Source organism: Vulpes lagopus, chromosome 17 (genome assembly GCF_018345385.1).
Source record: "Vulpes lagopus strain Blue_001 chromosome 17, ASM1834538v1, whole genome shotgun sequence".
NCBI lineage: Eukaryota > Metazoa > Chordata > Mammalia > Carnivora > Canidae > Vulpes > Vulpes lagopus.
Window position 1 is genome coordinate 6,633,782 of NC_054840.1, and position 24,455 is coordinate 6,658,236.

At 42.4% G+C, this 24,455-nt stretch overlaps 1 protein-coding gene and 1 long non-coding RNA gene across 8 annotated transcripts in view; one reads left to right on the forward strand and one right to left on the reverse strand.

Moving 5' to 3' along the window:
- The window catches only part of TNIK (TRAF2 and NCK interacting kinase), a 370,683-nt gene that overhangs the window by 318,149 nt on the left and 28,079 nt on the right, over positions 1 to 24,455 (forward strand). For 4 of the 7 annotated variants that reach the window (XM_041731634.1, XM_041731636.1, XM_041731637.1 and 1 more), the window contains 4 exons: positions 8,178 to 8,341; positions 10,344 to 10,441; positions 11,291 to 11,314; positions 17,015 to 17,199. In XM_041731634.1, the coding sequence (XP_041587568.1) occupies positions 8,178 to 8,341; positions 10,344 to 10,441; positions 11,291 to 11,314; positions 17,015 to 17,199 (471 nt within the window). The remainder of the gene's footprint in view (positions 1 to 8,177; positions 8,342 to 10,343; positions 10,442 to 11,290; positions 11,315 to 17,014; positions 17,200 to 24,455) is intronic. The other 3 variants (XM_041731635.1, XM_041731638.1, XM_041731641.1) reach the window with 1 other exon arrangement.
- LOC121477381 lies at positions 17,151 to 23,895 on the reverse strand. Its single transcript, XR_005984227.1, has 3 exons — positions 23,354 to 23,895; positions 17,571 to 17,746; positions 17,151 to 17,257 (listed from the first exon to the last, which is right to left on the reverse strand). It is a non-coding gene; the product is annotated as an uncharacterized LOC121477381 (long non-coding RNA).

Genomic DNA, 24,455 nt, shown 5'->3' on the forward strand with positions numbered 1-24,455 from the left:
AAAAGACTTTCTTAGCAGGAAATCACCTCCTTGGCATTACGGAGGGTCACTCAGATACAGTTCTACCTCCACCGCGGCTCTGTACTCTCCTAGAATTTTCCATCAACAATGGATATTCCTGGGGATCCCTGAGTGGCTCAGCGGTTTAGTGCCTGCCTTTGGCCCAGGGCACGATCCTGGAGTCCCGGGATCGAGTCCCACGTCGGGCTCCTGGCATGGAGCCTGCTTCTCCCTCCTCCTGTGTCTCTGCCTCTCTCTCTCTCTCTCTCTCTCTCTCTCTGTCTATCAGAAATAAATAAATAAATCTTTAAAAAAAAAAAAAAACAATGGATATTCCTACAGTCAGGAAACTGCATCCACCTACCGGCTGGTGTAGAGGTCTCAAGAGAATCTGGAAAGTAAACAACATCTTTACTGTATCTGAGCTGGTTTATGTGGCAACAGACACTATTTGCTGCTCTAGTTTGTCGAGCTTCCCTCTGATTTTTTTCATGATGAATGCACCACTTTTTAGGATCAACCGAAATAGCAAATGGTCTCTGCTGAGACTATAAAAAGAGTGAGCTTGGGCAGGCTGTTGCATTGTTCTCCCCTGTGTTCATAAGAGGAGGCCTCTCCCTTGCTAGTAAGGACGAGAGGCTGGAATGAAGGGGAGGATTATCTGTGCCTGCCTCTAATATATGGAATTTGATATAGTGCGGCTTTAATTTTCCTCTTCACGTGAAGAGCTTTAGGAAGAGGTCAGTCCACAATAAATAAGATGGAACTGTACTAAGAGCATTAATCCCTTTAGGGCAAAGAAGTTCGCCCGTTCTGGGTGGGTTTGCCACTGGCAGGAGGCTCTGCATGAGCCATTTTTTCCCAGGGACTTGTCAGCCTCACCCCGAGCAGGTGTTGCTAAGCAGCGCTGAGAAAGTCCAGAGTGTGCTGTGACCAGAGCGAGAGGAACAGCAGCCCTGGGGTTGCCGGGGTGAACTTTGTCAGATCCCCCTCTTCAAGCAGCGGTGAGCCCCCGATTATCGGTGCTTCTTATTCCTCTGGACTTGGGCCCCAGGGCTCCGTTCATCAGATCAGTTGCTTAGAATTTTAGCTGCTCTAAATCAAGCCTCATTTCAACTCTAAGCCTTTTTCCCTCCTATCACCAGAAGGAAAGCGCACTATCATTATATAATCAAATAAAAAGCAGCTCTTTGTTCCCACCAAAGTGTTATTTTAATGACGTTAGGTCCAAGATAGTTGGCTTTTGATGGTCATTGGCTTGTAAAACATGAGCTTTTCCCCCTCAGAACCACTTAAGTTTGTTCTTAGTCCAAAGAATGCGGACTTTGTGAGACAGCTAACATTTCTCTGCTTACAGAGAAGGGAGGGAGGGAGCTAAGGGGTAATAATTATTTACCTACAGTGAAAGTCAGAGGGATTGTCGGGGAGGGCCCTGGAGCCTCCCCATCCCTGCCGCGTGCAGTAATCCTACTGAACGCTGCTTCTTGCTGTCCCCAAGTGACCAGCACTTAAGATGTGAATCAGACTTTGCAACTCTAGATTGGATTGCATTTTTTTAAGTTTCAGGATTTGGCTTATCTACTGTGATAGATGTAATTTTTAGCTCATGATTGCTTCCTAATAAAACACCCAAAAACTAAGTGGTCTGAAATAGCAACGATTTCCAATTTCTTACGATTCTGTGTGTTGGCTAATAGGTTTTTCTGCCGGTCTCATTTGGGCTTCCCCATGTGGCTGCACTGAGCTGATGGGTCAGCTGTACCTTCATGTGCTCTCTCATCCTGGTCTTCTTCATTGTTTGGCGATCTCAGGACAGCCTCCTGGCGGGGAAAGCCCCAGAAGCCCCGGTACACAAATACTTTTCCAGCCCTCGCTTGTTTCACCTTTGCTGATGTCCCATTGGCAACCACAATCACATGGCCAAGCCCTGAATCAGTGGGTAAAGGAGACACACGGGAGCATGGACAATGGGAGATGTGACTGGCTGGGGGCATTACTGTAAAGCAGACTCTCCTGTTTTACACTGGTCTTAATGAAGTCCTCATAGTTCTTTTTGTACCATTTTTCAGGCAACTGCCCATCCATAAAGCCATAAAAAGGGGTTGTTTTAAATAATCAATAATTTACAATGTTTATAAGCTATATTTCTTATAGTTGGTCAATATTCCTTTTTATCCTCCCAGCTCTCTTGCTTGAAAATGATTCTCAGGGTAGTGTGGGAAATTGGCAAAGTAAAAATGGATCCCAAGAAAAACTACACATGTTAATAAAAGAAGAAAATCGGGATGTTTTATTATTTTTTTTCATTTGCTATATTCAGCAAATGTATATTGGGGACCTCCTGGGTCCCCAGTAGAGGGGCATGGGACCCCCCCTATTCAAAGGGCCACATGGGACCTTGGGAGCCAGTGAGTCAACCAGGACCACCTGAGTCTAGGGCCCATGGGTCAGAGGATAAACCATTACCTGCTACTCTTTGGGGCTATGGGCATTATTAGGGGCAAAACTCTGTTACTTGCCTCGCTTTCTTATTTTGCTTTGGGGTAAATCTGTGAATTGACTTATCTAAAGAAAGCAAAAGAAGGCAGAGGCTCTCTCTTCTCCTTCTGTGGCAGACTTAGGGACGACAAGTTTAAGGCAACAGTGTCTGAACCCAGGAGGAACCCCAAGTCCCTGCTTGGAGAAGAACCACCAAGGAGAGCAGTTCTATCTGTGTATATTGTGATATGAGTGAGAAATAAGCCACTTTTGTGCAAAGTCGGTAGAAAAAAGAAAGAAGAGAAAACAGAGGCTAATGGTTAAAAAGCTGAGTTTTTGCCTCCTGAATTCAGGTACTAATGACGTCCAGGTACTAGGTGCAAGATGGTGTATATTCCCCAGTGACTGCAGAATGTGTGATCATTTCTAAGAATATAGGAAACAGTATGTTTAAAACAGTAAACTACTTACCCTGAATGGAAGATTCTTGAGGTGAGTTAAAGTGGGAGTATGCAAGCATGTACCTATAACGTGAGGAAAACATCGGAGCTCTACTATTTTCAAAAGCCTTCCTTCTCCCAGAAAAAAACTTCCAAGTATGTCACTCTTCTCCTGTCTACACACACGACACCAAATCGAAAAGAGCCCTATAGGAATATGTTTTAAAATAGACGTGTATCAGGGCGCCTGGGTGGCTCAGCCGGTGAAGCGTCTGCCTTCGGCTCAGGTCATGACCTCAGGGTCCTGGGATCGAGCCCCAAGTCGGGCTCTCTGCTCACCAGGGAGCCTGCTTCTCTGTCTCCCCACCACTCCCCCTGCTTGTGATCTCTCTCCCTTTCTCTCTTTCTCTCTCTGCCAAATAAGTAAATAAAATCTTTTTAAAAAATAAATAAAACAAAAATAGTTGTCCCATGGGATCTATTTATAGGCCCCAGACTTTCCTACCCAAGCTGGTGCTAACGTCATCATGTGCATTTGACAGTTCCCATCCTACATGGCCAAAGTCTGCGTGACAACCCAGTCACCGTGCCGCCACCCCCCCACCCCCCCGCCTCCTGCCCGTTCCCCTCTTCCTTCTCACACAGGCACGCGTCAGCCTGCAGTTCTTTCTTACCTGCTGCATGGACTCCTGGGTGCCTTATGTTGTCAAGGTGACCAGTTGAGTCTAGATCAAGATTTGATTTGTTCATTTTTTAAAACACTGTCTTAAAAAATTCCCAGGTACTTGAATGTTTAACTTTGATTCGTGTGTTCCTCTAAAGCAAATTAAAATTTGATCAAACAAGCACATTTAGAATATGAAGAGATTTAAATTAAGCCAGAAACACCTGGTCAAAACCCAATGACTAAATGCTTAATTTCAAAAAATAATTCTCTGTCCCGTCCCAAACCTATCTTCCCATGCCTCATTTGTTCTCACTGGCTGTGTCATCAAAGAACAAAGTAAAGTGAATTTTGGCTGTCAGCCAGTTAATTATAGACTTGGCCCAAGTATTTGGGCCAAGAAATCACTTTGTAATCCTAATTTTCTGTTTCGACTTTTTATATGAGTCGGGTAAATGGAATAATTGCCACATTTTCACTTTACTGTGTGTTTTATAGCATTGTCTGTGGGATGGCAAATGTATGAACTAAAAGTTGGCATTTAAAGAAATATATGTGAATGTTTTCAAGTTGTTACACATTTGGATCTGAGTAGTTTCAGTTAAGATGTGAACAAAGGAAATCTGTTATTTCATAGAGTTCTTCTGAAATTCCCTCTAAAGGCATTCATGTCAGACCCCTTGGCCCCACGGCCAGACCATATTACTACATAATAAGGAAAAGAGAAATACGAGTGGTGTAACATTTTCTCAAAATACTTCTACTCCCCCCCCCCAAAAAAAATGAGGTAGAAAAAGCATTTTAAAGTTTTCCCAATTTCTGTATGTGGTTACATAGAAGCTAAACACTTCTTTCAGTCTCCAGCAGCAAAAACAGCAGGCCTCCTAAGATGAGCACCCACGCTGGTTAGCTCCAGTGAGGAGGAAGCCCTAAGGAAGCCCAGGTCAGGGATTTAATGCCCGTGGGAGCCAATTAACTTCACACCCAGAGAGGCTCTGAGTCCCATCAGAGAGGCCTGCACATCCCAGCCGGTCCTGCCAATTCCATGCCCCTCCCTGGCAGCCCTGGTCCAGGCCTCATCGTGGGTAGGTGGCCGCCCCCCACCCGCTCAGTCTGCACCGGGAGGCCTATGAGCTCCCCCAGCCCCGCAGGACAGCTCCCCAAGCCATCCGTTCCTTCTGCTGAGCCACCTCTCCAGGGTAAGCAGATGCAGACGCCGTACTCCAGCAGGCTGGTGTCCTCCCTATGCCAGCAAGCCCGGTGTCCTAGCTCAGGAGCTTCCCCCAGACTTCCTGCTCACCCCCCAAGGCCCAGTCAAGTCCTGTCTCCGTCTTGACACCACCTCGACCACCCCAGGCTGCATCCATCGTTCCCCAAACTCCAACATCAGTTAACAGGTTCTTTCACACGCAGCCTGAAGAGATGGGCCTTATCCACTGTTATCTCCGCTGCATGTTTCCCATCTCGAGAATTATGTTGCACCTTGCGCCTGTGTCCTGTGCTCTCCTCCATCCCTCATACGGGTCCAACGAGACTGACAAAGTAGGTGCTTCATGGAAAGGTGTTGGTTAAGTGATCAAAGGAGTGCTGTGTTCAAGCAAACAGCTGGGCCCCGCTGCCACACCACAGCCACAGGAGGAAAAAAAATCTCAGAGCTCACAGTCACTCCTCTTTTAATAGCTGTTATTTTAATATATATATACATATATACATATAATATTATATATATATATATATACACAAAAAAACACTACATTACCAGTCTACAAAATGAAAGCAATTATCAAGAAGCCTTCGCTTGCCTGTCACCTTCAATCTGCAATACAGTTGGTTAGAAATAGACTTTTTAGAAAAAGTGTTTGGGGGGCTTTATTAATTATATCTAAATAATTCCTGTCCACCACTATTTAATAAAAGAGGACCATGGGAAAGAATTTATTTTTGGAAATAAAAGGAGATAAGATTGTTTTCTTAAGGAGAATTCGAAAGTAGGCTGTTGCCTAAGTATTATACATTTTTCATTGTAGGTAGTCTCCAAATCAGGGCCACTTCCAGTATGGATCCAAATCTATTTAAACCAATTAAGTGCTGGAAGTTTTCAAAAAGTAATTACTGCACAAAGGAGTTCTGTAAAAATATTGAGAATCTTAAACATTCTCCTTAAGTTTGATCATCAGTTCTGCTGCAGTTGATCATACTGCTGGGTTGACTTAGCAACTCCTTTACCAATAAAAACTTAAAAGGATAAATATTGTCATAAATCCTATATTTATATGATCAAAGCTAATAGGTTATGAGGACATACTTATTTTTACATATGTTTTCCAGGGCCACTAGCCACGTCTTCCGATAACCCAGTATTTTAAAATGTTTGTAAGTCGATGACATATTTTTGGCAGATACATCACCAAAAAGCGGGGTTCTTGTGTTTTCTAAAAGAAATCATTTGGTCTAGTTGCTGCTAGAATGATGCCATTCTGTGGCCAGATTTTTAGTACACTAAAATGCTGTTGTCTCGAGGGAAGAGACCGTATTATTTTCATTTTTATACATGAAACATGGGGTACCCAACACAGGTCAGAGTGCACTTGACATTCTTGAAATGCGTGGAGGGAAAGGAAGGCATAAAATTACATTTTAACATGACTTAACTGCATTACAATCAGAGTCCATGGTCACACTACGGTGACTCTGTTTAGCAAAGACATGCGATTCTGTTTGGAGAACTGAAGACATCGGGAACGTGGAGGGCCCGATGTCACGCCCCCTGGCAGGTGGATAGCAAGTATATGATCAGAAGTGGCCTAGGTGGCCCTGTTCCATGCCCCTCTGTTGGCCGGTGCTCACTGCGGGCAGAGCATGGGCGAGTTTGGCTGTGTCTGGCCAAGCGGCAGATGACAAGGGCGTGTGTCATGTTTATTATCATATCTCAAATGCCTGAGCCAGTGCTTGGTATAACCAACTGAGTGAGCTAGTAAATACCACTATTTGGGGGGCACTTAAGGTATGAAAGTGAATAATACAGTAAGATTTTATAACAAGCGGTGACTCCTAGCATTTGTTCTTAAATTAGTGCTTAATAATAATTATTTTAAAACATCCCTCCCTTGGGCAGCCCGGGTGGCTCAGCGGTTTAGCACCGCCTTCAGCCCAGGGCCTGATCCCGGAGACCCAGGATCGAGTCCCACGTCGGGTTCCCTGCATGGAGCCTGCTTCTCCCTCTGCCTGTGTCTCTGCCTCTCTCTCTCTCTCTCTCTCTCTCTCTCTCTCTGTGTGTGTGTGTGTGTGTGTGTGTGTGTCATGAATAAATAAAATAAAATCTTAAAAAAAATAAAATAAAACATTCCTCCCTTTGGGATCCCTGGGTGGTGCAGCGGTTTGGCGCCTGCCTTCAGCCCAGGACCTGATCCTGGACACCTGGGATCGAATCCCACGTCGGGCTTCCGGTGCATGGAGCCTGCTTCTCTCTCTGCCTATGTCTCTGCCTCTCTCTTTCTCTCTCTCTGTGTGACTATCATAAATAAATAAAAATAAATAAATAAATAAATAAATAAATAAATAAATAAATAAATAAACATCCCTCCCTTTGATAAGAGCCAAAGTATATAAAGACTTCCTGAAATAAATTTAAAAATGCAAATACACCACTAACTACATAAGCAAAGACCATGATTAAGTAATTCACAGAGGAGTTATAAATGGTAAATAAAGGTGAATAAAAATTACTCTCCTTCAATAGTGATGTTTTAAAACAGGGCACTTTTTTTTTTCTTTTTTACAAATCAATGAACTGCTCATAATACAGTGTGGCTAAGAATTCAGTAAGATGGACCGTTTCATACGCTTCAGCGAAAGCTGGTGATACCGTCATTACACACTCACATACAGACCTATGCGGTGCACACCTGCCGGCTCACGTCCTTCCACCCAGGAATTCCAGTTCCACGAAGGAGATGTGATTGAGTGCTTGTATGCCTGGAGGTACCCGTCTCGGCCTTATGCGTCAGGCCAGTGTAGTAGAGGCACCTTCATACCCAACCGTCCAGGGACGGTTAAACTAACTCATCCATACACTGGCCTGCTCTGCAGCTATTATTGTTTGCTGAGCAGAAGAAGCTGCTCACGATGCCGTCCGAAGGGGAAAAAGCAAGCTGCAAAACTGAACATACAGCATGCTCCTATGTATACAGAAGAAAGAATTCTAGAAGATACTATACCAAATAACAAAACATAGTTGGCTGTCTCCTGGGCCAGAGATTGCATGTGTGGCTTTCTCTCTTTTTTTAACCTTTTAATATTTTTCAAGATTCTTTTTTTTTATGATGAACATGAGAATAAGGGTTTAAGAGAAAGCCTCCCAAGGAGAACACCATTTCAGGCCCACACCTTAGCGTGATGACCCAGGACCCGCCTGGCAGTATCAGGCTGGGCGCTCCACGGAGACCCTCAGGACTGGCATTTCCGTGGACCCTTCCAGTGCCTGGTGGCACAAGGGCCATCGTTGCTCCTCTGCATGGGGGCGGGACTGGACTGTGCTTGTGTCTGTGCATGGCAAGGTCTGGGGGTGTAGTGACCGTGCTCTGCCTTCCGTACAGCAACCCTGACCTCCGGAGAACGGAGCCCGTCTTGGAGAGCCCCTTGCAGAGGACCAGCAGCGGCAGTTCCTCTAGCTCCAGCACTCCCAGCTCCCAGCCCAGCTCCCAAGGGGGCTCTCAGCCTGGATCGCAAGCGGGGTCCAGCGAACGGACCAGAGTTCGAGGTAAGCTTTCCCCGGACAGCACTGCCTGGGGCCACGGGCTCCGCTGACTCCCTGACCTCTGTGCCCCCTGCTCCTGGCGTGGCCCCCACGGTGCGATGCTGCACAGTCCTCTCCGCCCGCAGCCTCGGTCTCCGTAGACGAGAGGACCACCAGCCCCAGTTGCATGTGTGACACCACAGTTTGGACTAAATCTTTTCTCTTTGCTGATGACATTGTCTTCCAGGAAGATCATAGATTATTGGCCCTATTTGAAAATATAATCACTTGTGAGTCACCTGAATTCTCATTGCCCCTTGTTGCCTGTTTCAAGGTTCAGGTACCCCCTAGTGCCCCCTCCCCGATACGCCCATCGTCCCTTTTCGGGATTCTGAGTGTTGCTCATGATACTTGGGAATCTCTCAAAGTGGAATTTGGTAAAGGTTAATGGAGAATACATAGACGCTTTAGAGAAGAAGTAAACTCTTTGACTTAAAAAGTGTATTATTTGACTCTTCGGGTCATTCCTACTAAAGAGGAATAAAAAATGAGCCTCTCTGACCGTTTATTCAAGTCTTCCATCACTGTTCAGTTTTCATTAATGAAGAAGCTCCTGAAAGACAGCAGCGTGTCCAGCTAATTACACACGACAACACATTGTTTCTCGCGACAAAACGGACTCTTTCTGAACAACCTCCTTCAGAAAGATAATTTTGCTTCCAAGCAATAAACACTAGAACTTTGCAAAGTGTAATTTGATAGATATTAACAAATTTCTCTGCCTGAGAAAAAAACACCAGTACTTTATTTTTTTTTCTTTCATTAGACACAGAGTTGGGCCCCTAATATCTTCCGAAGGTTTTAAATAAGTAAAATCACTGTATGCCTGTTTTGAAAAGGCTGAAACCTGACATGTGGTGCTCATGTCGCTGGACTGGGATGTGGCTGCCCCCATATGCATTCTTCAGACTTTGGTGTGGCCCAGCTCATAGCTATGTGTGCTTTTGTTGCTTTAGTTCAAATATAAATTTGCTTAATTTAGAAAACTCACCCACTTTTTTTTTTCTTTATAAGCAACATAATATCCTTAGAGCAAACTAAAGAAAACTAAAGTTAGGCATATCATTTTAATTCTCTGTTCTGGTTTGGGTTTACTTCATGTCTTCTCTCCTTTGGCCTCTAGGTCTTCTGGGTTAAAAACACTGCTGTATCCCTGGTGTGTTTGTGCCCGGGAAAGCCCAGTTTAAAACAAAAGAATCTCTCCTGTGCCAGGTTGATTTTGTCTACCATCAGTAAATCGGAGAGATGCTCTTTGCTCTGTAGCTGTTGGGGAGTCCTCTCCCACCCTTGCTCTGTACCTCTACTCTTGGAATCTTCCCTTTTGTCACCGACACTCTCCTTCCTGTTCCCACTTTATTCTTTCTTCCTTAAAGGACCCAGACAGCCCCTGCCTCCTGTTTAAAAACCATTCCATCAAATGAAATAGATTTCTATCCCTTCAAAATAACCTATCCTGATGGGTAAGTGCTCAAAGAAGCAGCCGAGCATAGAATGTTAACACAGAAGTTGCTTTAGTGTAATAACCTAGAAGTGGGCTCGGATAAAACAGAATCCCAACTCTGCCCATAATTCCAGCATAGCCCTAGGCCTGTATGCCATCTAAGTCTATATTGAACTGTAAAATGGGAAAAGGGTGCCGCACATTGGGTTGGATCAAGAATCCGATGAGACAGTTGACCTGGAAGGCATTTAGCATTAAGCGTGATGCACATTTAGCACTCAGTAAATGGCGGTGGTAGTGGTGCTTGCCAGTTTTTCTTATTATTAAGAGTGACTTCCAGGTTACAGGCCTAAATGTGTTTGCCCGAATATTAACAATTTGTTCACAGATGTGTTTGAGGATTTGCCCAAGTGAATGACGTATTCCCTGAGTAATCCTGAAGGATGACTCACCACAGAACTCCAGAACTTGAGTCAACACTTTGTGATGGTCATTATTTTTCTTGGCCCCTGTTTTTCTATCTAGCTAACAGTAAGTCGGAAGGATCACCTGTGCTCCCCCACGAGCCTTCCAAGGTGAAGCCAGAAGAATCCAGGGATATTACCCGACCTAGTCGACCAGCTGTGAGTGCTTTTGAACTCTTTTAAGTTACCAGAGAAACCATAGGATAAAGTAGTGGGGATACACTCATGACTCTGAGACAAAACTTACTGAGATTAAGGAGAATGGATGCTAGAAGCATCCAGAAGGAAGCCATCCAGAAAGAACTGAACAGATTTTGGATTGCTTATCTGCCTTTAGGCATTTTGCTGATCATTAGCACTACTTTAGAGATTAAAAAATGGGGAGAAATAACTCATAGCATTACATAATTTCTACTCGGCAGCTTTGGCAAAAAGATGTGAAAGCTGGCAGTTAAGGAGATGTGGGCACTTTCTGTGGGTTTCTCTTGTCTACTCCACCCTCTCCTCGTATTATTTTCCATATGAATTAATGTAATTTTTGCTGTTTCTCCTGCCTTCAGGACTATATTTTTCCAGACCAAAATGTGATAAGCATGGTTTGACAAGGGGCCTGACAACTTGAAATCTAGCTTCATTTGCTGAGACATAACAGACCCCATTAGCTTTAGCAAAAGAAATAAGAGCATAGCGGCTGACATGTGAAAGTTGGAAATTAATTTGGGATGAGTTACTATCCACTTACTTTATTTGAAATTTCTGAGAACCTTTCCCATGAAATGAATGTGAAGACTTTTTTGGTTTACTCTGCCCTGTACAAGTTGAAGTCGGGAGGCACAGTAAGAGTAGTGACGACGGGGATTTGCCCTCGCCCAGGGTTGAGGTTCTCTCCACTCTTTTGCATTTATCAGTTGTGTACTAACAATTCCCATTTTGTGTCTAACCTGCTGCCTTTCTTCCGGGTTTTCCCTCTCCTGTGGATTCTTCTGGATTGGGTTCCTCCTATCTCAGAGCTATAAGAAAGCGATAGATGAGGTTAGTATTACCTTTTCTTGGTCATGCTGTCACGAGATGTAAATATAAAGCTGATTTCCTGGTGTTGACATTCAGAGAGGCGGCCTGTTGGATCACAGATTTAAAGTTTAGTCCTCTGGAGTGGTCTGCTGGAAGGCGAGCCCCTTCAACTGCAGCCAGCCTGAGGCCCTCAGACACCCATGTAAGCTCCAGAGACCTTCCTCCTGAGCCAAAATGTCACTTCTCCAAAGTTCGAGTCTGGCTAAAGATAAGCATTAGTGCTTTGTTATTGGCGATTTCTCATTCCAGCGTCTTCCAATAGCAAAGCCCAGCCCTTAACCTGGACTCACCAGCTTTGCGAGGGGATGGCAGTTTTACTAACAAAGAAAAGAGACATCATTCTAAAGCACTCCAAATTTATAGTGTGTGATTTGTGAACAAGGAGTTACTGGGTATTGTTAGATTAATTTTGTGGGACATTAACTACAGCAGCAGCAGCAACATCAACTTTAGTTAATGAATCCTGGCGAGTTAAGTGACTTTATTTCCTTATCTGTGGAGACATTTTTCCATTAGAAAAATATATGGCTTTGTCAATCTTAGGTAGCTTGCTAAGAAGGATGACTGCCTTACTGCTGTTTGTCAGACCTGCATGAACACAGCATAGTAGATTTGTGTTTTGTTTTGTTTTGTTTCTTAAGAGACAGGCCTTGCAAAGAGTCCTAACTGCATGGAATCTGAAGACTATTATTGTGGCTTTACGGCTGTAGCTCTGCTGAGCACCATTTTTTGTGAAATGATATGGAAAAAGCACTGGCTTTGGAGTCCACAGACTCAAAGTCTAGCTCCCCCTAAAAAATAACTGGCCAGGACCAGTCTCATAATGTCCCTGGGCCAGTCTCTTCATATGTAACATGGGGATAAAGACACCTGCTCTGCCTCGATTACGAGATTGATTAGGATCACTCAAGATCACGTATGCAAGAGCATTTTATGAAGTGTAAGGTACTGCAGAAAGCCAAGAGGCTGTCCTCATGCTAAGGCTTGGGCCTGAGACATGGAACCATTTTGGCAGGTGGAAGAAGCAGGTTTCTATGCATCTGATCTTTACCAAAGAGTCCCCTTTTTCAGAACTAGGACCGCCTTACCATTCAGAGTGATTTAGAACATTATTTCTTAGGTAAAGGATTGCTGTTCGTTTGGGAAGAAAAAAAAAAGACTCTACACGTCTACAACGTGTAGGCGGCATTTATAGAAAGGGAAACAGAGGATGCTCTTCACTGCTCCGTGCTACTGCCTGGCCCTTCCCCTCATAATAGCCAGCAACTCTCACAACTTGTATCAGTTTTCTCCCAAATAGTCGAATAAAGAGAACGATATTCTGGTGCCATGACTGCCAGTAAAATGGTTACGTGCGTGCGTAACTCAAGGGAAAGCTCATGAGTGCAGAAATTAGCTCAAAGGTGGCAGTCGTAAGGGAAATGGATTTCATCTGGTTAGCCCAGGATCCCTTAGGCTTTTAAAAACTGCTTTATTTATTTTGCTTTACTCATACACTGGACAGAGATGAGAGGGGGCAACCGAAGTACACGTAATGGAGGGGATGTAAGCTGCACCCCCAGAATCTCTGGATCCCTGTGTGGTAGGAACAAGCCCTCCAGGTGATTCTGAGATCACAGATCTAGGCCACTAAAAATAGAGGATTACTTGGTTCGACCTAACTCAGTAGTTCTCAACCAGGGACGATTCCTCTTCTCCTTTTCCCTCCTATCCCCTCATCCCCTTGGGAGATATTTGGCAAAGTCTGGGGACAGTTTCAGTTGTCACAACTCGAGGGCAGGAGGCAGGGCTAACTGGTGTCTTGTGGGTAGAACAGAGAGATGCTGCTCAACAGCCTCCCGTGCAGAGGAGGGCAACCCCTAGCAGAGAATGATCTGGCCCCAGATGTCAGTAGTGCCACAGGTGAGAAAACGAGTCCAATAACCCTTTCTCCCACCTTAATTCATAGCTTTTTATGTGGCTTCCTTCTATAGTAACTGATTTGCCATTTAGATAACCCAGGATTGAAAGGAAAAGCCTTAAGATTCTGAAAACGTGTTGCTTGTTATTGTTCATCTAATGGTTTGATTTTTCATGAAAATCGATCTGAGGGAGTGTCCATTAATTTAGCATTCCTTTCTAGTGAAATAGGAGATTGTGCGATTGTCTGTGGTTATTTAATATAATCGTTGAAAATAAATATTCTTTTTCCTTTAGCACAGTTAAACATACGACGTGAGGATTAGGTACATAAGCAAACACTGGCTTTAGCGCTATTTTTTTTGTTACTGTGTAAGAATCTGAGAGATTCCAGAGCACACCCATAGACTGGGCAGACCTTGAACAACAGCTAATGGTCTAAAACCTTTTTTCCCCAGATGAGGATACTGAGGTTAAGGAACTTCCCCAATGACATTTCATAAGATTTCCTAAAAAGGAAATAAACTATTTTCATGTGTAAACAAAAGAGCAGCTTAAAGATTTTTAACTATTATTTTAACAGTTCCAAAAAACTTAACTAAAATCTGAATAAACCGCGTTGTTTCTAAAAAGAGACCTAAAAGAGCACCTTTTTTAGGTAAAGTGTGCATAATTGTCAGATCAAATAAGAGTCTTTTTAATGAAAAAAATATGTCAAGTTAATTCTAAAAAGTGTTACAGCAAGAGAAGCCTTTGGATAAGAGCCTCCTGTCTTCACATTTACTCCATAGTCAAAAAAATCTTACCATTTTGCTGTATTTCTTTTTTAGTTATATGTTTCTCAAATATTTTCATGCTAAATAGCACTTTTTTCTTCCTTTTTTTTTTTTAATACTTTTTAGCTCCAGGCTTGAGACAGCCAAGCAATAAATTACCACAAAAACTCATTATGTGGAGAAAATTGGTATTGTCAGAAAATAAAATGTATGAAAATGGATCTGAACCTGATGGTGTCAATTTTAGTTCATGTCTGTTTTCTATAACTTTGCTATTGTAAATTCTTCCAGAGTGGATGGATAAGGAACAGAACCTCAGCTATTGGCAATGGAAGATTAATTTTCTTTGACTGGGGTATTACCTTTGAGTTACTCATTATTGTTACTTTGGGAGTCTCATATATGTCTCACCGTCCAAGCCGTTACCAAGTAAACTTAAAAGGAATTTGCAGTTATTTTCAGTGTTTCAAGAAAGAGAGCTTTTTAATAATGTAGAAACAAATAAAAGTTCTGATTAAAAGTGGGATTTATAAAACAGGTCAGAACGTTAAACTTTTCCTGGGTCCGGTGTTTAGAAAAAATTAGAACATTTTCATGAATGAGACTTTCTTTAAATGAATGGGCTTTGAACCAACTAAATATTTCTAAATCGTTTTGATTTTTTTTTTCAAATTTCTTTTGTCTTGTTTTGAAATGTCAGAGATAAGGAAAAAGAACCCATGGGGAAAATGTATTATAAATTTAAATAAATCACAACTAATAATATTATATTTTACTCAGAATTATTGCCATTAGAAATAAATTATTTTAAACCATATTCTCTCTTTAAATTATAATAAAATGTGTTTTTAAATGATAAGTACTTCTAATGCTTCTAAATGCTTCTAAATGCTTTACATTCTAAATGCTTTACATTCTTTGGTGAGACTTAACATGCTCCTAACATATAGAAAACATAATGCAAAATAAATTTATCTGTCATTATTTTACTGGTTTCGATGATTATAGTATCCTTTTCTATTTGTAGCTTTAACAAATATCTAAACTGTGTTTCCCACGGTGCTCAAGCATTGCATATTCTTCACTGTCCTCAAATTTGATAAAGATAAACATTACCAATGTCCAGAGGAAATAAGGAGTATAAAGCTGAAATCTGAATATTGGCTTTTCCTATTTTGGCCCATTACCAAAGAAACAAGAAATAAATTTGCATAAATTTTATGTGGTAATTTTCTTCCTCAACGGTATACATTCTACTTAAACACCTTTGAGTGTTTTTAATACGATCCTATTTCCATTTTCACAGATGGGGTAAATATATCCACTGATAGCGAGGCCATGCGTGTGTGCATGTGTGTAAAAAGCCAAGCAAGCATGTTTGGGTGGAAAATGCACAATTTGAATTTTCAAAAGCTTCCCTTTTACAAATGCTGCCATTCAGGTGCCTTCAGAACAAATTGAAAAGCCACGATCGCTTTCCTTTGATTTTACTATGAAATTCGGAGAGATGACTCCTTCACTTCCCTCCTTGAGCTTCCTGAATTGCTAGACCAAATGAAACACCCAAAACGTTTCCTCTCCTAGTCTTAGCCAGCCTAGCAAATGCCTGACCTAGAGGTGACGATAAAGAAGCATGACGATTTGTTACCTCCCCCAGATAAATTCTATTTCTAATTTAACTATGCGCATTTATCACAGTGTTTCTTCTAGCCAATTCGGCTAGATTATGAGATGTCACTTTGATCACATACGTTGCTCTAATCTTGTATCAGGCGAATTGGACAAATAACATTTCTGAACTGAAATAAAGAGAGAATATGGCCATAAGAAAACTGTGGGCTTTAGTATCTTTCAATGAGTTTCTTTCTCCCTAATGCCCTGTCTCTCACTGAATGCTCTGATTCCCACATGGGTCACTAATATAGGGAGAAATGGTAAGAATGATGTCAAATTGCTTTTTCCTCATTTGCATGCCATGTGCCAGGGGCAGTTGAACCCATGCAAATTAGAGTGGCCATGCTTCTGCAGAACGGCTTCCCTCTGCATTGCTCTGAAAGCATGCGAAACCAAAGGTAGTCAGAGATCCACACACTGCCTGCCATGTGCCTCGTGACTAAGCACCACATCATCACCTCCATAAGGCTAAAGATCGCATCATACTCATGGAAAGCTGAAAAACGATCTCTTCCTTTTGGTGTTTGCACATTCGTTTCCATATTCCTTGCGAGGGTTTTTGCCAGGTGACTGTAATTTTAAACAAAAGAAAATGAAACACCTATCGTGCTGGAAGAGAATTCTTTTTTTTTTTTTTCCTTTTCCTTTTCTCTTTTCTCTTTTTGTGTTGTTGTTGTTATTCTTCTTGATTAACTCAGCTCTGTGGCTCTAAATGTCAGTGGCACTGGGCTTTGGGGTGGGCCATCCTTTGATGCCGTGCCTCTGCTCTCCAGGGAATGATGACACACCAAATGAGTCATTGTAGTAGCTGGAACCTTGGGAATTGCTCTGTTCTGTGACTGATGCTAGATTTTGGTACAGTAGCAATCAAAGAGGGGAAAGGCCATGACCATGGCTTGGGCAGGAGTCCCAAAATACTGGGGAGCAATTGCTAATCCCATGTGTTTCCCCCTTAACTCTGAGGGTGACCAACTTCACCTTCCCAAAATAAAATGAGACCCCGATGTCGGTATATATGTGTACACACACAGCGCACATACACATATATACGCATGTGTACTCAGAACTGAACCGTCGCAGTCTAGCCATTGGTTTTGAACAAAGTGTAAATTTATTTCATCTTTCTTTTCTAGTTTCTCTGCGCTACAAACATCGTTTTCTTAGTTCCATGCAGCAACTATGTTTGTAACAGTTCTATATAGAGCTTTCTTTTCTTGTCGCTTAAGCGGGAGCACTGACTTGATGAGAGATGTGACTCTGGTCGTCTCCGTCTCTACAATTCACACATGCCCAACAACCTTTTCTTTTGTAGGATCTGACGGCATTAGCCAAAGAATTAAGAGAACTCCGGATTGAAGAAACAAACCGCCCGCTGAAGAAGGTGACTGATTACTCCTCCTCTAGTGAGGAGTCAGAAAGCAGTGATGAGGAGGAGGAGGATGGCGAGAGCGAGACCCACGATGGGACTGTGGCTGTCAGTGACATACCCAGACTCATGTAAGGGGCGCTGCTTTTCACATGTCAGCCGGGGAGGGCGAGGTCTCCAAAGTGGAAGCTGAAATATGAAGAATTAAATATTCAAGAAATACGAATTAAACCTAGGATCGTGTATGGGTCTCTGGCAGGACCAACTGACTTTGGGGATTTGAGTTTGGTTTTTTTTTGTTTTGTTTTTAAAGATTTTATTTATTTATAAGAGAGGGGGAGAGAGGGCAAAGAAGGAGAGAGAGAGGGTAAAGCAGACTCCTTGCTGAGCAGAGAGCCCTACACGGGGCTGGATCCCAGGACCCCAAGATCATGACCTGAGCTGAAGGCAGACTGAGCCACCCAGGATTTGAGTTTTTATTAGCGTGTAGTCCTGTGGTTACCTCCGTCCACAGACACCATCCCCTGCAGTACACGGCGATGTGCGGCCTGCATATGCTTTATCCAGGTACTCTGGTTGGATTGGCTCTCCCTTCGGTGACACTTTCTTGGTTCTTGTCATCTCTGGGGAAGATGATATTGACAGCCAGCCTGTTGGCACTTGCCTGTCCCCCTAGAACTGAAAGAGTGGGATTATGGGCAATGACATTTAGGAGTTAAAATTAACAGCATGAGACATATTCCATCATCAGCACCACTACTGCATAAGGAGGAATGCACGTGGCAGCGTGGGTTAGCATCCCAGCAGAGGACTCAGGAGTCAGATCATCCTGCAGAGAACCTTCTGAGGGTTTGACTTAAACATATCCCTGTTACAATTTTCTTCTTCTTCACTGTCTCCCTCGTGCGATCCTTTTCTCTGTGGCCTGTGACCTGCCGCACTACGTTCTATCCACCTCTTTGCAGTCTTCTTTTGGCTGTTTATACCTCTATTTATGCCTACCTACATTTCCCTTATTGCTTACTAATATTATATTTCAGCCTTTACTACTTTTCTTTGTTTAGTGAAGGGGGAGGCTCATTTTTTATTTTTCTCATTGGACAGGGTCCCATGAGAGCATTCCTCTGCCCTATTCCTTCTCCAGTTTAAAACAGGTAGATTCAATCACACTCACATTCATTTCTTGCTTCCTCCCCCCAATAAACACACAATTGCTGTTGCTCTGATTTGCTGTAAATTCGACAGAGTGGGACACTGACTATACCAACTTTGCTCTCCATTCACCTCCATTTCTTTGGCTCAGCTACTAGTCTTGGTCATCACACTGCACTCACTCCCCATAGAGAAGATGCCATTTCGGGTCACAGATTATGGTCCTGTTCAGCAGGGATTGGAGAGAGAGGGCTGGCCAGGCTGCAGAGCATGTCATCCATTGATTAACAGTCTTTATATACGAGCAATTCTGAGAGGCAAATCCAATTATCATAGCTGAAAATTTATACTTGTTGTTCCGCTGTTGATTACACAGTTATTGACAACCATAAATATGCTAAAATATGACATTTGAAACAAATTGCATTAAATTGCTTTTTTAACAGCAAATAAAATTGTTCTAGAGGCAAAATCACTAATCTAAAACATTTATGCAAAATATGCTGGTCCTTTCAGTTTTTATCTTGACTCAGCATTGGTTAATTTTTCTAACAGATGTTTTAAATTCCCTATAAGCACCAAGCATACAACCACCAGGATGAGAGTGGATAATGAATTTAAAATACTGATAAAACTTCCGCTCTGTGTTCCATACCATACCGTGGGCTTTGAGACATCGGCGAGTGCACACACGAGTCCTGCCTTCTATCTTCTAGAAGTGTGTATAGGCTAGTTGGAGAGAAACAAGATTACACGTGGAAACTTCAGACTAATATAAATATTTGGAAGAATGACCAAAGGCAGCCTTGGAAGAGATGTTCGATCACATTGGTTTTGAGGCCCTGTCATATTTTGCAAGGCTGTTGACAGTGTTTAGCCTGCTGCTGCTAAGGGCACATCCATTTCTCCCTGCGCTGTGGAAACACCCACCTTTCTAAAATTGCTTAGGTAGGCCATGCTGCACTTCCTTTCTGCTCTCCGGCACTCTCCTGTCCCTTTGGAAATCACCCGCGTACAGCCCAGCCTGCGCAGAGAGAGCCTGTACCTTCCCCTATGGGGCCCCTGCAGGAGCGTAATCCTACAGTTTCATATCATACTGGAATCGGGATATTTATTACATGCTGTCTCCGTCTCTGGGCTGTGAGATCCCTGAGGGTGAAGATTGTGTCTCATTCATCTCTGTGCTCTTAACACCTTGCATGGTGTCTGGAATAGAATTGGTCTTCAGTGACTTTGATTTATGTTCAATTGCACTGAACTGAAAATGCAAGTCCTGGCTTCATAGAGTTTATAGCCCAATCCAGAAGAAAGACATGTTCACAACTCATCAAAATAGAGGGAGTGTGCGGCAATATTAGAATCTCAGGCAACGGAGAATTGAAGTAAAGGCACAGACGGTTGGCTTTGGTAGGGACACAGGGTGCATGGAGGCAGGGAGGGGGCTGGCCTGGTCTAGTGAAACCAGACTAAGAAGCGTGCGCTTTATCATTTGGCCTTTGGGGACCACTGAAGGCCTCCTGGGCTGGGACGTGACATGATCAGTGCCGTGTTTGAGAGAAATCATTTCAGCAAGATGATCTGTAAAAAGGACAGAGTAGACACTAGTAAAGCAATTCAGAGGATCTGTTTCTTTAATCCAGAAATAATAAATGGGCTATCACTGAACGGAGGCAAAAGTTGACATGGCTCTTTAAGAATTGGTAAATTTTATTTTATCTTATTTTATTTATTATTTATTTATTTTATTCTAAGATTTATTTATTCATGAGAGAGAGAAAGAGAGAGAGAGAGGCAGAGTCACAGGCAGAGGGAGAAGCAGACTCCATGCAGGGAGCCCAATGCGGGACTTCATCCCGGATCCCGGGATCGCGACCTGAGCCAAAGGCAGGTACCCAACCCCTGAGCCACCCAGGCGCCCCAAGAATTGGAAAATTTTAGAAGAAAATGACCACCCACTAAAGAACATTTAAAATACTTAATTGGGTATGAGATATACTCAGAGACAAGGCAGGATACAAGTTTGTGGGTGTCTATGTGTTTATTCTGGTTTGGTAAATATATGCATTTTTGTGAGTATAAAATATATGCAGTCTGTTCTGCTATAGCATGATCTAAGAAATTTCACACTGTTAAAAAAAATCATTATAAAACAATTGTTTTTCTTTTCAGAATAGGGTATTTCAGAGTTAGAACACTTCTTATATATATTCTTATCATTTTTATTTTCTATTGTTAAGATAAGCCTTTACATTCTGTGCCACATATTTTTAGATCCATATATCTAAAATAAACACACACATACATATATATGGCATATTTTGTGTATATATATACACACACACACAGACATAAATATACATATGACAGCACAGCTCACTGCCATGAAATATATTAAAAGAGTTTCTCAGAAATGGAGCCCAGCCATGCAGACAAACAACTGTAGACCCTACTGCTCAAAGCAACAACTTTTTTTTTAATGGATGGTGCTGGTTTCATATTTATTGTATAGGGTGGAACCTATAAGCATGCACATAACTAAGATTATTTCCCTGACTAACCAACTGCACTGTTGCCCTATGCCTCGTGCATAGAAAAATAACGGGTGGAGGGAAATAGACTAAAATTATAAAAGTGATTACCTCGGGATTAAACAACTATGAGTGGCTTTTATTTTATGTAGAGCCCCAATTTTATGATGAGCATTTACTATTTTTACAAGCAGGAAAAAAACAAAAGCTTTATAAAACAGGAGGAAGGGAAGGAAAAGTGCGCTAAGGTGATTTGCATCGGATCAAGCAAGCTGAAGAAGCATCCTCTTGAATCAGCATCTTCCCTTAAGTGCCTGCGCCTGCTTCAGAACAGTACAGGGGAGGCACATCTAACCATTAGGACCCTCTGCTGCTGGCCTAGCCCTTGAGCTGCGTACAGTCTTAGGGCATGCAGTGTGGACACTAAAGCCACATAGTATGTGTTCTTTTCCTTCTGTTATCACTGGGAAGCCATGGTTCTGACCCCGTTGCCCTCCCAGGCTGCTGTAGTGCTCCCCCCCCCCTTGCCTGTGGTCCTCTCTGCCCTCCTGTCCATTTTTCCAGCTCTGGTCTTACTAGTGTCCTAGAAGCATGGCTCTTGTCACACCAAATCCTGGTGCCGGAGGACCCTTTTCATCCCTGGGGCTCGTGACTGCATCAACATATGCTTCAATCCAAACCCACCTATCAGTGCTTTGTATTTTTCCAGTGTTGCACCTTTTCTTGCAATGACCTCTCCCTCTGTCTTGCATTCGCACTTATGTCCTGCCTTGTATTTGAGTATTCGCGTCATGTTTTGATGCTCCTCGGCGTGCTCACCTCTGTAGTTTCAGGAGCCGTGTCTTCCTCAGCTTTTTTTTTTTTTTAAAGAGAGAGAACACATGGGTGGGAGGGGGAGAGGGAGAGGGAGAGGATCCTAAGCAGACTCCATGCCCAGCACAGAGCCTGATGGGAGGCTGAATCTCATGACCCTGAGATCATGACCTGAGCCAAAATCAAGTCAGATGCTCAACCAGCCGAGCCACCCAGGTGCCCTTCCTCAGCTTTTATATCCATCTCCCAATGCCACACTAAGGGCCGTGCACATAGCCGGTGTTCAATAAATGTGTATGGAATTGAATTAAATGAGTACCTACAGCAACACTTTGACAAATACTGTTAGAGGAAATTATTGTTCTAAACCTGTGACCTCATCGCAGTAAATTTCCTATAGATTGTCTTCTAATCAGTGGAAGTGTTTTGTTTTCTTTTGTTTTCTTTATAGGAATTTGGACAACGAGTTGTTTCCACCCAGGCTCGGTCTTGGAAATACTTTTTAGAACAAAGGATTACTTGAACTATAAAATGTCTTAGTTGTTTTGGCCTTAGTGTTTTTTTTTTTTTTAACTATGCCTTTTTTTTTTCATTCTTTTATTATTGATAAACTTTATTTTTTTTAGGACAGTTTTAAATTCACAAGAAAATCGAGTAGATAGTACAGAGTTCGCCTGGTACTGCTCCTACCCACTGTCCCACTTATCCCTATGATAAGCACTGTACATTAGTATGTACAAATGTTATAAGTAATCAACCAAAATTAATATATTGTGATAGTTTATTCAGATTTCCTTAGTTTTTACCCAAAGTTCTTTTTTCTGTATCAGGATCCCATCCAGCATAGTCATTCAGTTACCATATCTACTTAGACTGCTGTTGGCTGTGACAGGTTCTCAGACTTCCTTCATTTTTGATGAACGTAACAGCTTTGAGGAGTGCCAACTAGGACTATCACCCTCTCCCGGAATTTATTTGATGTGCTTGTCACGATCAGACTAAGGTCATGGATTTGGGGGAGGGAGAAAGATGACAGAGGTCACATGTCATTTTTATCACTTCATATCAAGAGTATGTGCTCTACATGTGACTTAGGACTCTTGGCATTAACCTTGATCATCTGGCCGAGAGGTAATGCTTGTCAGGTTTCTGTGCTGTGATGTAATTTCCTCCCCTTTCCACACTGTACTCTTTGGAAGGAAGCCAGAGTCCACAGCTGGCACTTAGGGAGTGAGGAGTTACGTTCCTTTAGGGTGGAGTCTCTACATAATTTCATTCTGCAGAGATTTATCTCTTCTCTATTTATTAGCTCATTTATTTATATCAATATAGACTCCTAGATATTTATTTTGCACTTTGGATTATGATCCAGTACTTCATTTTGCTGCTTACACTATCTTCAACCATTGGAGGCTGTTTCAGTTGGCACCTATACCCCTATGGCTGACACATCCCAATCAAGCGCTTCCTTACTTTCTGACACTGTAAGATGCTCCAGGCTTATCTTGTGTATTCCTTGTTCCGGGCCTGGAATCAGCCACTTCTCCTGGAAGCCTTGATTCCTTTTATTAAAGAATGAGAACCAAGATTTGGACCCTAGGTGTGCTCATTGCTACTAGTGTATCGTTTCTTTTAGGCCCTCTCAGCTGACACAGCAAGGAAATATATACCTGTATATTGAACCCATTATGTACACATATCTACAAATGTTTCCAAATAAAAGGTTTATCCTGCTTTCTTCAACTCTGATTCACTAACACATGGCTCATTCTAGCTCCCTCCACCTCCTTACCTGGAAATTCCTACTCCAACCGTGGGAAACCTGGCTCTCAGGCATTCATTGCAGCAGTATCTTTTTCCATGCCTCCTGAACTCTCTTAACGTCTCCTTTCTGGGAATGCAATATTGAAATTGCTTCTTTGGAAATTTCTTCCCAAGCACATCGGTTCTAACTGATATTTAGATTCAGTCCATCTACTGCTCCAGTTTAGTAGTTTTGAAGTAAGCATCTTGCTCTGCATCTTTTTAGTCTGGACTCATCTTTTCATCTTCTCATCTTTTTGTTTGGATCTTTAACATATGTCTTCTCTGTCCCAGAGATGTCAGAAAACTGGCATGTTTCTTCTTTCTTGAATTGAATATTTCATCAAATGTTTGGACTTTGGATCCCAGAGACCAGAAATTTTAAAAAAAAATGTATCTAATGAGAGAAACAGGCCTTGATGCTTTTATTTTTAATAAACCCACTTTGAAAGAGAGGCAGCTGCTGCTACAGCATGTCAGTGAGGTCCACACTGGAAACTGAAATCCTGTGGATGAACCACATGACCTGGTTCTCAGTTTCCCTTGATGCTATAGTCTGTGCCACAAGACACATGCGAAATGTTTCAGCATCAGTCTCTGCTCTCATGGCATTTGTCAAGGTCCTGTTACCTTCTTTATTACATCTTAAAAGCAAGAACAAAAAACAAACTGGAAATAAATCTAGCACACTGTGGAACAATTACAGAGGTTTTAAAAAGTACTACATATTGGTAAACAGCGTAGCTGATGGATGTCCTAGGAAGCCAGAATGCCTTTAATTGATATTTCTACTCCATAAATAGTATAAAATCCATGTATCAAATGATTGCGTGTTGTACTCCTACTCTGTGCCCAGCTCCACACTGGGTATAGAAGTGATGAGCAGAGATGGACGGGACTGCCCTCACAAGCATGTTTTCTTTCTTTTTCTTTTTTTTAAATTTAAATTCAATTTGCCAACGTATAGTGTAGCACCCGCAAGCGTGTATTCTAATGAGATAGAAGGAGAAAGTTACAAGAGACTCAAAAAGACAAAGAATCACAAATTGTGATGAGAACTAATAGGACAGAGGGTGAAGAGAAAGAAGAGG